Raw genomic sequence first — 12,842 nt, forward strand, 5'->3', positions numbered from 1 at the left:
TGGACTGATAGGGGGGATATCTGGTCTGATGCGACATCTGCTGCACTACTCGATGGGTTTGCAGTTGCAGCAGCAGCACCGTGCTGGAGCGGATGGGAGTGGCATTTGAAATGCACAAGTGGGGACATGGAGCCACGTCGCCGCGCTTTCGCCTCACGGGCATGCCTTTGCTCGCATGGCTCCTTCCCCCTTTCCCCAGGCAGCAGACCACCCCTTGGCCCTGGCGCAGACACAGGCCGTGATTGGAGCCGGAGGACAGCAAGGCCGGGGACGGTCACGCCGATGGATCGCCTGATCGGGCTGTTTATTGGCTCAGCGGGCGAGGGCGGGGCGAGAAGCGAGACGCAGCCAGCCACGGAGCGAGACGCAGCGAGAGGCCGCGCGAGGCCGCAGACCCATGAGCCAAGCCGCAATAATGAAATAACCGCTGAGTGGTGCAGCCAGCGCGTCGGTGGCTGGCGGCCACCCAGCGAGCCATACAACGGGTCGCCGCAGCGGCAACAAGGCAGCGGCGCCGCAGCAGGGGCCGGCGCCACCGGGCCGCGCATGCACAGTGGGGCGTCGGTGCGGCCAACGGGTGCGCCCTGAAGGTGTCAGCGCCGGTGCGCGGCGGCGTGCCTGCCTGTGCGCCACTGAGTCTGCGGAGCACCGCGACAGCGCTGTGTCGCTTGGCGGACTCGGGTGGTCGTTCTCGTGCGACCAATACATGGCGCTGCGGCAACAACGTGCCAGTGCAGACCGCCGACACGACAACGGCGGTGGATGCTCTGGTGTTTGTGTTTGGGCGTTTGGGTGCGTTTGAGTGTGTTTGAGTGTGTTTGAGTGTGTTTGAGTGTGTTTGAGTGTGTTTGAGTGTGTTTGAGTGTGTTTGAGTGTGTTTGAGTGTGTTTGAGTGTGTTTGAGTGTGTTTGAGTGTGTTTGAGTGTGTTTGAGTGTGTTCGTTTTGATCCACCATCTCTCGCTCTCTCTCGCTCTGCGCACATGCTCTCGCTCTCCTTCTCGCCCCCCGCCCTCCCCTCCTCCTCGCTCGCCCCTTCCGCCGGCCGTGTCAGCTTGTCAGTCCCTGTGTGTCTCTGCTTGTCTCTGCTTGTCTCTGCTTGTTGCCCACTTGTCGTCTGCTGGTCTCGCCCAGCCCTTGCCCGGCCCTTGCCCGGTCCTGCCCCGTCTTCTGCTGCCCGAGTGCCCTTGCTCCACCTGCCTGTTGCCACCTGTTGCCGCCTGCTGCCGCCTGTTGCCATGTATGTGTCTGCTGCCGCCGTCCCCTGGTCTGCTCGGGCCAGTCCATGGAGACCTTCGCTCCGTCCTCTGTCCCGTACCCCGCTCCGGCATTAATCTGGGCATTATCCTGCACACTCTCCTGCATATTATCCTGCACATTCTCCTGCATATTATCCTTCACGCTTGCCTGCCCACTCAGCTGCACACTGCCCTGACATCGCCGCAGCAACCCTTCCTTCCTTCCCTCTCATTCCGCCCTCCCCCGGCATATCATCCCTGCAGTCCCCGACTTGGCCCGTTGCTCGTCTGCCTTCTCATCCGTATTGCTCCGTTGCCCGATCCCAGCGAATTGTCCGGTACTCCACCCCCCTTCCCTCCAAGCTCCGGGCTCGTACCTTTTCCAACCTCGGTCCTAAATCCCCGTCGCTCATCTGGACGGTCGTCTGTCTTGTGCCCAAGCATCACTCCATCAGCACCACTCCGTCAGCATCAGTGCTCCTCCATCTACTCGCACCAGGCCTCACTTGCATTGATCTTGCTTTCGTCCTTGGCCATCTCTGTCCGAGGTAGGGCTCCCAGTCCATTCCCCTCCCCCAATCCAGATCCCTCCGATCCAATCATCGACCCTCGCAGCATTCCCGCCTCGTCTCTTTGTGCATACCCCCTCTCGCGGCAGGCTTGCCCCGTCTGAGCAACTCTGCATCTCTCCCGTCTCTCCCGTCTCTCCCGTCTCTCCCATATCACCATCTCTCCCATCGCCAGGCACCCAGATCCGCTATGAACCCCAGAACCTACCGTGGCGAGCCCTTGGCCCCAGATGCCACCATCCGAAACCCCTTTGGCTACCATAAGCGCAAGTTTCCCGAGACCCAGTTCTTTGTCGTGGCCACGCTGCACACCTGTCTGCGAGTCATTTCCGAGTTCAAGGCCGACCTGATCGAGCTGCAGGACTATCTGCAGACTATCCCAGAGTATCCCTACGTCCAGCGCTGCATCGACATCGACGCTGCCCTGCTCGCTCTCCAGTCCTGTGTCGAAGTCTTCCCAAAGCCATCTTCCCCCATTCCCGACGACTGGAAGTTCAAGCCCCATCCGCCGCCGCCCGACGATGATCGCAACGATGACAGCGACTCGGACGACCACGACCACGACCACGATGGCGACCACGATGGCGACCGCAGGATGGACGATTCCGCCTCCCCAGCCGCCAGATCCCCCAACTACACATCCTCGAGCCTGCCCTCACCCCCGACCTACACCTCGGCCTCCTATGCCCTGCCTTACCCGCCGCCCTCGGACGCCTCGTCGTCGTGTCCGCCTTCTTCATGCTCTCCCTCCTCCTACCCCCTGTCCTCCCACCAGCACCATCTCCTCCGAGATCGCCTCACACCGGACGGGGGCTGCTCGTCCTCAGAGTCGCCGACGGCGCTGCCCGTGCCCTTCACCCCTCTGCTACCAACCCCACAATCGCATCTGCCACTGTCATCATCACTGCCATCGTCGTCTTCGCCATGGGTCTCTCACTCTCAAAACCACCACAACAGCGCCGACTCTGCAGCCCTTCCTGTCCAGCGGGCCGCTGCAGGCTCCAGTCTCGTCGCCATGGATTCCAGCCCGATCATCCCCGGGGTTCCCTCCTCCTCCTCCGACCTGCCCCTTACCCGGCTTGCCGCCAAGCGCCCCAGATACTCCCCGGCGGCAAACTTGCCCGAAGAAATTCTTCGCCACATCCTCTTCCGCTTCGGCCCGTCTGGTTATCGGCCCTACTCCTCGGACCTGACCAGCCGCGAGAGCCACTACAACCTCGCTAGCTGCTCTCTTGTCAATCGCTGGTGGAACCAAGTCGCAACCCAGATGCTATGGCAGGTCCCGGTGCTCTGGAGCCCCGAGTGTCTCGAAAAGTTCTCCATGCGATGTATCTGGTACCTGGCCGAGCTCCAGGTCGCCCAGCGGCTCGCCTCCACCGCCAACATGTCATGGCTGGCCGGTCGCATCGAGAATGCACCCTATCCACCCAGCGCTTCGCAGTATCCTCAATACCCTGCCCATCCGCAGTACCCACAACAGACAGGTCACCCGCAGCACTCACCGTATCGGCTGCAGCAGAGCCATATCCAGCATCTGCCCTATTCACAGCACCAGAGCACCCACCGCCGGAAGCGACGCTTCATTCGTGCCTCTCCGATGTTCCGGCCGTCGGTCCAGCCGCTGTATCACGTCCGCGAGATGCGGATGCAGTTCCACTCATCCATCCCGCGAAACTTGATGGAGGACTACGCCATGACACCATACCGCCAGCGCATCTCGCGCGAGTGTTTCCGGATCATCACCCAAGCCACCCCGAACCTCAGCCGCATCTGCGTCTACGGGTTTGAGGTCGGCGTCAAGCATCTGGAGCACCTCTTTGTCCACTGTCCCAACCTGATGGGTGTGCAGTGCTTTCTCAACTATCCGGCCGAGCCCCGGATGGAGCCCACCCCCGAAAACTACGGCAAGATTGCCCACGGTATCCACAAGCTCGAGGTCCTCGATCTCGGCCAGATCGAAAATGCCTACGTGGACAGCTTCCCAGGGCAAGAGTCCTTCTGGAAGATTGTGCCCTATGCCGTCGGTCCCAACCTGCGCGCCATCGAGGTGTCTGAGTCGCCCCTGACCCCGAGCGAGATGGCTGTCCTCTTCCAGAATGCACCAAACATTGTCGTCCTCGACGTCAACTCGTGCCCCAACCTCGACGACAGCTTTTTCCGGATCGTCCTCAAGATGCTGCCGCGGCTCGAGACCCTGATTGTATACCCCAACTGGAGCCTGACCGACGAAGGCTTTGCCGATTTTTGCCAGGACGCCCAGAACCTGCGTATTCTCGAGCTCGACATGTCCGATCTCGACCCGGCGCTGGTCTTTCGCGGCGTGGTCGAGTGCATGCCGCGGATTCAGTCCCTGGCCCTGGGCACCTGCAACTACTACGAAGACCAGGACGACACCCACCTCTTTGCCTTTCTGGGGACGGTGCTGCCGCGACTGCGTGTCTTCCAGATCGGCATCCATGCCATCACCAACAGTCTGCTGATGTGCATCGGCCAGTACGGCTCGCAGCTGCGCTCCCTCCGCTTGGACTATGTCGACGAAAAGGATGAAATGGACGAACCTCCGCTGACGGCCGACACGCTGAGATCGGCCCTGGCTATGATGCCTCACTTGTTCTGCCTGAGCCTGACATCCTCCGACGGCGACGAAATCCATCCCGAGATTCTCGAGAACTACCGTGAGGCCTCGCCCTTCAATGTCACCAACTCGTACTTTGTGCTGAGAGACCAGTACATGAACGACTACTGAGGTGGCTCAGCCTCGAGTTGCCTGTCTGGTTGTGTCGTGCAGCCGCTCTCGTAGCATGCACCAGCCGCACCACGTCTTGGACGCTCTTTGATCGAGCGCTCATTATGCATGGCCAAAGTCCATCAAGCCTGTTTATGTGCTGGAACTCCCCCCCCCGCTGTATATGTTTATGTATCAAGTCTGTTACTGCTCCTTTCCGCCCATCCTCCCCTTTCACCACACTCCCAACAGCCGAGGGTGAGCCAAGCCCGCCGTCGGTCCAGTCCGCAGTTGCCCCGTCCGTCATTGAGTTAGCCTTGAGCACCGACCAAGATGCTGTCTATGAACCATCGCTCTGCGCCAGCGGAGCGACGGTATCCACATCGAATCTTGGATCGCACTTGCCCCTCTCTCGACCCATCAGCCCAACGGAAGCGGCTGTCGATCAACCAATGCCGCTGACCCAAGTCTGTTGGCAAGGCTGGTCCTAGACTCCATGAGCGGGCTTCCCACCCCACCCACCCCCAGCAACAACAACCTGTCCCTCTTTCTTTCCTATTCCCTTCTATTCTCCTCCTTTGCTTCTCTCTTTCCCTATCCTCTCTCCTCTTTTCTAGTCCTCCAGTTCTCTTCCACATCATTACTCTTATGATCATTATCAAATATCATTATGACTCATGCTAAATGGGGTGGAGGACACACTGATTTGTACAGCTTGTTCGCAGCGAAATGGGTGTCGTTCACATCAACCTGTGCATGCTGTCGGTTGGGAGAGCACCGTTTTGAATACAACCCAGTCGATCTCCGGCGGCGATGATCGGCCGACATACCGAGGTCATGAGATCATACCCTGGGCGAGATATGAAACCATCCCTGCCACATAACACAGAATCGCAGGCGGTGTTCGGTGGTGGATATGTATTGATTTGATGGGTCATAAGATGTATGATGCGATGTGTGATGATATGTGTGTGTGTGCGCCGCAGTGACGCGAGACTTGATCCTCCTTCCGTCAGATTTCATCGTACGTCTGGGTGGCCCCGCAGATACTGCAGGTTTGTGTAAAGCTACGGACATGTCCGTGGAGCGAATTATATGGGAAGCCCAATGTCAGGACGAGAGCGGCGGGGGGCTGAATAGCAAAGAGGCATCAAGGCCAAATGCACCCAAAGGAACAAAGTCCCGGCGAGCAGCGCGCGGATGTTTGCCGAGGAATCATGCTCGCGGCTCCAGGCGCATCTGGCAGTGATGCCACCAATGGAATCGGCGTGCGACTCACTTGTCAGCCTCGGCGCTGTAGACTCCAGGTCCGTACTCGTGGGTGTGCGCCTGTGACTTGGGCTTGCGATAGACACTCGTCATTGTCGTCCGTCTCAGTGCTGGGTTGAAGCAGGTGCCAGGCGCAAGCCGAGATGAGTTACCAAGATTGACATGGATAAGCTAGCTCGCGTCCAACGCGGCTTTTCAATGGCAATCCCGTCCATGGGCGATGCTCTTGAGCTGAATGTTACCCTTCTCTCTCTCTCCCTCCCCTCCTCCCCGATTTTGTTTTGTTTTGTTTTGGTACATACTCTTCATCTTCTCCTTCTGCATCTTTTCGGCCTTCTCGCGCTTCTCTCGATCGCGCCGTTCGAATTCTTGATCAAGGGCATCGGAACTGCCCCACTTTTCCCAGGCAAAGGCTTCAACCTACGGAAGACAACATCCAACTAACGATTAGCACTCGGTATCTTGAGTCACTATCCATAGCGCCTACGTCTCTGATCAGAAGACTGGAAACAAAGCGGCGCGATATCCAGCCGCGGCATTTTGGAGAGTGGAAGAATGTGTGGCTAGAGCAACAACAAAAAACCAAAACAAAAGCAGAGCAGACCGGAGCAGACAACCCGAGATATCCATGTCGGAACCAGAGATTCGGGTGGTGCAGCCGGTGCGTGGTGGCAGGAGGGGGGGGGCAGCGGCCGGAGCGAATCTCACCTGCTTGCGCAAAAACAGCTGCATTGGCGCCCAGGTCGACTTGTGTGGGTTGGGTCTCTCCCATACCCGGACCTTGGCCCGATCCTTGAGTTCGCCTGTCCAATCCGATGCCCAGATTCGAGGTCAGCACCAAGATTCGAGGTCAGCACCAGACACCGGCCAAATCGCAAAAACGACCAGCGTGGCCAGACAACATACAATCCGTTAACAGGTAGTCCTGTGCATGGGTCGGATACAACACAGATAGGATCAGTTTGATGGACTTTACCTCTCGGACGATAGATGGCGATAGTCATTTCAGCACTGACCGGCCGCCGAGTCGCCAAGGGAATCAAGCAACGATCTCATTGCACGGCGACAGCAAAGCACTGGTCCCGAGGTCCTTGCGCTCGCGCTGCATTCTCGCTCTCACCTCCTTGCACTCGGTCTTGGTCAGGAGCGAAAAGAGCTCGGTGTCCTTGCACTTTTTGCAGACCGAGACGCCAAAATGCCTCAGATAGTCAAAGTGGATATCGTATGACTGGCACTCGCAGCACTGCGGTTGGTAGCCGAGCTGAGCGGGGTCGAAGGCTGGAGGATGCACAGATGCACGGATGCAACGAAGTCGAGAAATGGAGGTGGATCGTGTTGTGTTGTGTTGTGTTGTCTTGTGTTGTGTTGTGTTGTGTTGGGTTGTGTTGGGTTGGGTTGGGTTGTGTTGGGATGAAATCGATGGATCCAGTTTGGAGATGGTTGGTTGGTGAGTGGATTATGAGCCAGCGGGTTTGAGATTTGGTATCGGAAGATCGTTCCAACGAGTGCAGGCAAGTATGTGCCGAAGCGAGCAGAGAGATAACCCAAGTCAGTCAATACCGGATGTGGGATGAAGCAGTTCAAATCGGTGGAGGCGAATTGCTTCACTGGCACATCCGCTCCGGCCCAGAAACCTGCCTTCCTTCGCCGGCTTGCTCTGGTCGTCTATCTTGGCTTTTTTGTCCTCGGGCTCGGTGGAATACAGAAACCCGCCCTTGGTATCGACCATTGTCGTCAAGTTGTATTCGCCTGAGAGGGGATGGGATTTGTTTGCAGATGCCGTCAACGAGGAGTGTCCCCCCCCCCATAATTTGAGAGAACCAAATACTTCTCGTCTCCTGAAAGGGGGTGACAAAGAAAGCGACACTTGGTACCCCTCTCCGCTGAAACTGAATGCTACTTACAATACTCCAGCGCCCGTTTCCGCCGCTGATACTGGGAGGGCTTGGCGACATCGCCGGAAGCAGCATCGGCCGGAGCCCCGCTCGATTGTTCTGCCGGCACCGGGTTCGCCGACGCTGGGCCAGGCAATGCAGCCGCAGCTGGAGAGCCATCCGAGGTAGCGCCTGGGACGGGATGCGAGTTGGGCGCTGTTCCTGGGCTGGCTGTGGTCAGCGGGTTCTGGCTCTGGCTCTGGCTCTGGTTGTCGCTCTGGTTCTGATGGAGCGACGATGGCGGCGGCAGACTTTGGGACTTGAGCTGCAGTCGAGTCAGGGCCTCCGCTCGGTTCTTGGAAATGCGATCGAGCTGATCTGGAGTCAGGACTGTCTCGGTGTCTGTCTCGGCTCCCATGTTGCGAGCTCGGTCTTGGAGGGCGAGGATCCAGTGTCCAGATGAACGAAGAGCGGACAAGAGAGGAACCGCACAGGTGGCCAAGAAAACTTCGCACACACACACACACATTGGCGCGCTGCTCGTCGCCGGTTTCTGGATCTCGATCCACACCCACTGCCGTTGATCACTCGTGCATGTATTCAACCAGCTCCGCACTCAAGCATATTCCCTCGATGTGTCCTGACGGATATACTTGGCGTGGTTCTCGCCGTCCAGGAAGAAGATATCTGCAACAGAGCATATCCGCGCCAGGGTTGGTGAGTGTCCATCCCGAATATCAGGCGGCCCGTGTTCGATCTGCTCGCTTACCGTCACCATCTTGGAGGAGTGCAACTGTGGTCTCTATCCACTCCACTGGCACAAATGCACGTGTCCACTGTATTTCCGAGCTGACCCGAATGGTTTTTGTGATTTTGCATCGTCGATACTCTCCGTCGTCGCCGAGCTGGCTTGGATCATCCAGAACATTGCAGTAGGCCCAGTGCTTCTCTTTTCCACGGAACTGGTGCTTGAAGAAGCGCAGGACAATAGCGTATCTTGTCACAAAGCACTCTCTCAGAGTATCGAACGCTCGAATCTGGATATTGTTATCAACCAAAAACCCGTCAGTCCTCAACCTGAATCTCGACCAAACAAAGCACTGCAGCAATGCGGGAATCTACGAACCCGAACTCGGCTGTTCAGCCTTGAGCCTTGTCGTTTTGGTACTTCATATCCTTCGACCGTCAGATCGCCACGCTTCATGATCAAATAGGCGTCTCCAACCGAAGAACGTCGGTGCATTGACAGCTCTCGCAGCACCTCCGTTCTCAACTCGGGTCCGAGTAGCCGATGGATATGCCACTGTTCCTCGGTGAGAAACTGAGCATAGCCATCCACCAACTTCCCTTTGATGGCATCATCAAGACCCCAAAGTCCAATCTTCATCTTGAACATGTACATAGAGCTCGCAATAAGGAAGCTCTGCACGTTACTGGTGTCCTCAACGAGTGTCTGCTGATCTTGGTCCGAGTCGCCGATGGGTTGTCTTTCGGAATTGTACTGATCAATGGCCGTCATTGTGTTGAGCTCCATCTCGATATTTGCGAGAGGGTTGGATCGAGAGTTGACCATGCCCATCAGCAATCCGCCAAACCGCTCCATGAAGAACTGCCAATTGTAGCACGGCGGCCCATTCATTGTCACGCATTCGGGCATGTGCAGCAGGTTATGAATCGTGATGGTCATCAGCTTGATTCCCTCGTCGGTGACTCCGGCGATATCGCCGAGCTTTGCCAGGACTCTGTCCACAAATCAGCATATAGTGTCAGTAATACTGGAGCGCCGACATCATTGTTGCCGTCCGAGAGGGTTGAGCGACTGCACCCACCTGGTGTAGTATCGATAAAACTTGGAAATCAAGACCTTGATCAATTGGAGATCTCCAGTGTCGAGGCTGTTTTGGATCATCAGCCGCACTGCGTCCACAAAGTAGCCCCATCCCTCGCTGCCGAGATTGAAGTGGCGAGTAGGTGAGCGAGTTTGATCAAGTGTGATCGAGTGGGATATGGAGCTGCAAACTCGAACCACCGATCTCAACTTACAGATGCTCCTCTGGGAGATTGGCGCAGTACAGCGCAGGAAGCGAATACATGACGATCCAGTTCTTCCATTCTTCCGACTTGAAAGTGGTGTATTTTTCGTTGATATCACCAGGTCGAGTTCCAAAGGACGACGGGATCTCAATTTTGAGCATCAACTTCCCGGCTATTTCGCCGATGTTTGAGGGCACGTTCACCAAAGATGGACAGCCCAGGTGCAGGTTTTTTGCCAACCTAGACACAGAACATTTGCTTTCCGACATTCTCAAACTGATGCATCGGGTCGACAGGGAACCATGCGCGAGGATGGAAGGACTTGAGCGTGCTGAGGATAGGCTTGCCAGCGATCCCTAGTGCCAACCAGATGGGGTCAGATCGAGTGGTAGCACCAATAGAGACTCTATCCTGTTGTCCAGCTGGTTTGCAGACACCTTACCCAGTCTCGTCTCTCTCTCCTGGTCGTTGATTCTCTTGCTTGGGTTGGCAGCGATGTGGGCATACACGGACTTGAACTGCCCCTTGGTTCTCGGGGCCATGTATGATGTGTCGGGAAAGCACATTCCGCCTTTCTTGACTCCTCTGACGGTACAAAACCGACACCCGTAGCGACTCATATGTCCTCCCATCTTGGAGATCTTGGCGATTGCCGAGGGGTCGCCTGTGCACGAGATGATGTGGGCTCACAGGGTAAACTCCTCGAGCCTCCCGTCTGGCATGATCTTCTTCATCTTGACACCTGCCATCAATGCGCAACAGTGTCAGATACTGCTTGCTTCGCAACTGCTTTCGTGCTGATCCGAGATGGACATACCCTGCTCGAGCTGCTTCAGCTCCTGTACGAGAGGGAACAGGAACGAGTCCAGGTCCTTTGGCGTTCGCGGACCAGGCGTGATCCCCGCGACGATGAGGTTTTCTCTCTTGTACCGGATTCTCGGTGGCAAGTTCAAGTTCACAAGCACAAATGGCCAGCACTGATAGCTGTTCCTGTTGAGATACCATTGGGATGAGCAACGACGCATTTGTGGTGAACGACGAAGCCAGAACGCTACCTTTTGAATACTCTGAATCCGTCAAGGGTCAACGACAGGGCGACGTCGGTGGACTGAGAGAAAAGGCCCTGCGCTTTCAGAGACTTGTAGAACTCTCCGTCGAACACATCGTGTATGACATCTGAACCAAGGAGGAAGCAACTGTCAGCGCCGGCACCTGAGTCGATAGCAACGTGGTGCAATACTTACTTGGCTGAGCGATTCGATCGTGGCGGTATAGCATGGCCTGCACCATTGCCTTCGATTGGAACTGAGCCTCGAGGCGGGATATGATCGACATGGACGTAAACCTCCTGTGGGCGCATTGGGGGCGGCCCGCTCTTGCTTGCTGGTATCGCTCTGAGTTGCAGTGACTGCACTTGTCCAGACCACGAGCCATGCTGAACGCCATGCATGAGTGCCGACAGCAGTCGATTCGAGAGCATCGGAGCTTTCGACGGTGCAAGAAGCGTCTCCGAAGGACTCTGTAACTTGGAACCTTGGGTTGACTTGGATGAAGAACTTGATTGTACATCTTAATTATTGAATCAACTGCCTCATTCGACAGTCGGTGTTGCTTCTTCAAAGCCAACATTCCAGCTCCAAAGCTCGGCAGGTCTGGATCGTCCAAGTTTGGATCGCTATCGCTGCTATCGGACATGTTTGGGGTGGCGTGATGAAGGGGGTTTGGGGCGATAAGGGGGTAGTCTGCACCAGCAATCCTTCCTTGGGCCGAGTATTGCCCAGTCGGAGCCAGATTGCTGCCACTCGCAGAGCCGTCGAGATCGCCAATAGCTGTGGTTCCATCGGCCGAGTTGTCGGAGAGGTCGGCATCGGGATCGGCTTCCAGCACAGCCCTGATCCGCCTTTCATCCAACGCAACAATGTCGCGAAAGTGGATATCGTCGTCTGGCATGGCGCCACCGTTCTCTGCAGCGACATTGGCGCTCTGCTCGATGTCATCCACACTGCCTTCGTCGTCGTTGTTCAACCGATCAAGATCATCGATGGTGGCCGGAGCGGGGAGGTTGATTTCTCTGGCAATCATCCAAAAATCTTCAAAAACGAGCTCATCTTCATTATCGCTTTCCGATTCAACAAGGTCGATGTCGTTTCGCGCAGTTTTATTGTTGGACATGGCCATGAAGGACTGAGGATGCGGCTCGCTTTCGCCTTCCATCACCCCTGTCGCAACGACAAAATGGGCTCAGTCTCGAGTGAAGCTGCTCCTTCAAGCGCACAAGCAGAGTCAGGTCGAGTCCAGTCGAGCAGACCAAAGACGTCCTCAGCGATCCAAATGAAGACACTCACGATTTTCCACCGAAGGGATCAATACACACCGGGGAGTACCTGTCCCATCAATATCCACTACGATGCGCACGGTGGCTTGTGGCTGATCGCGGGATGGCTGTTCGAGTACAGGACGAGTGCGCCTTTGATCCGCGACTTGGTCCCTCGCTCGCTTTCCAAGAGACGTGCTGGATGTGCCAACAGGATCGTTGGTTGTTGAGCGTACGGGATGATCGAAGGTGTCGTTTCGGAGTGGCCGTGAAGGGCCTGCCTCTGACTCGGATGCCTGGCTCACAGAGGTGGATTTGCGTTTGTAAGGGTTGATGGGGCTTTCACCCGGAGGATATCCATGATCCCTGTTATGACCGTAGTACGTTGCTCGGCTCACTCGCATGCCACCGTCGGGATGATCTCGGCAAAGATTGCATCGGCACCAGTAGTCGCTGCGAGCCGGAGATTTGGGAGGAAAGACATATTCCTCGGACGGAGGCTGTGGTACTATATACTCAGGGCCGGCTGCGATTGGAAGGTCGCTGTGAGGGTGCTGGAGCGCACCGCCTTGAATTGGAAAGGGATCATTGTATCGATAAGAAGCAGGAGAATGATGGTAAGGAGAAGGAGGAGGCCGATAGAGTGCTGCAGGTGGCTGGTAAGCTGTTGCAGGTGGCTGATAAGCGTATGTGGGTGGTCGTTCTTGGATGTAAGGATCGTCGCTTGGATGGTGATGTTGAGGACCAGTGTGATATCCAGGGCGATATCCGGGGTGATATCCGGGGTGATATCCGGGGTGATATTCAGGCGGAGGCCGTTC

General features: G+C 56.6%; 3 protein-coding genes across 3 annotated transcripts; 1 reads left to right on the forward strand and 2 right to left on the reverse strand.

Annotated features, from left to right (window-relative positions):
* Positions 1-1,773: 1,773 nt before the first annotated feature.
* On the forward strand, positions 1,774-4,696 carry BJ171DRAFT_61922 (uncharacterized protein). Its single transcript, XM_053115399.1, has one exon. The coding sequence runs from the start codon at positions 1,996-1,998 to the stop codon at positions 4,549-4,551; it is 2,556 nt and encodes an 851-aa protein (XP_052967573.1). The 5' UTR covers positions 1,774-1,995; the 3' UTR covers positions 4,552-4,696.
* A 583-nt stretch (positions 4,697-5,279) lies between these two features.
* BJ171DRAFT_614887 (XPA protein C-terminus-domain-containing protein) lies at positions 5,280-8,091 on the reverse strand (the record flags this gene model as incomplete). The annotated part of the gene is made up of 8 exons (XM_053115317.1): positions 5,280-5,597; positions 5,810-5,909; positions 6,102-6,219; positions 6,508-6,602; positions 6,706-6,724; positions 6,920-7,077; positions 7,360-7,548; positions 7,704-8,091. The coding sequence occupies 8 exons, from the start codon at positions 8,089-8,091 to the stop codon at positions 5,543-5,545; spliced, it is 1,122 nt and encodes a 373-aa protein (XP_052967574.1). The 3' UTR covers positions 5,280-5,542.
* Positions 8,092-8,289: 198 nt separating this feature from the next.
* On the reverse strand, positions 8,290-9,868 carry BJ171DRAFT_580677 (uncharacterized protein; the record flags this gene model as incomplete). The annotated part of the gene is made up of 5 exons (XM_053114053.1): positions 8,290-8,360; positions 8,443-8,710; positions 8,800-9,415; positions 9,503-9,619; positions 9,717-9,868. The coding sequence occupies 5 exons, from the start codon at positions 9,866-9,868 to the stop codon at positions 8,290-8,292; spliced, it is 1,224 nt and encodes a 407-aa protein (XP_052967575.1).
* Positions 9,869-12,842: the final 2,974 nt, after the last annotated feature.

Source organism: Polychytrium aggregatum, assembly GCF_025602895.1.
Source record: "Polychytrium aggregatum strain JEL109 chromosome Unknown BJ171scaffold_14, whole genome shotgun sequence".
Classification (NCBI taxonomy): Eukaryota; Fungi; Chytridiomycota; class Chytridiomycetes; order Polychytriales; genus Polychytrium; species Polychytrium aggregatum.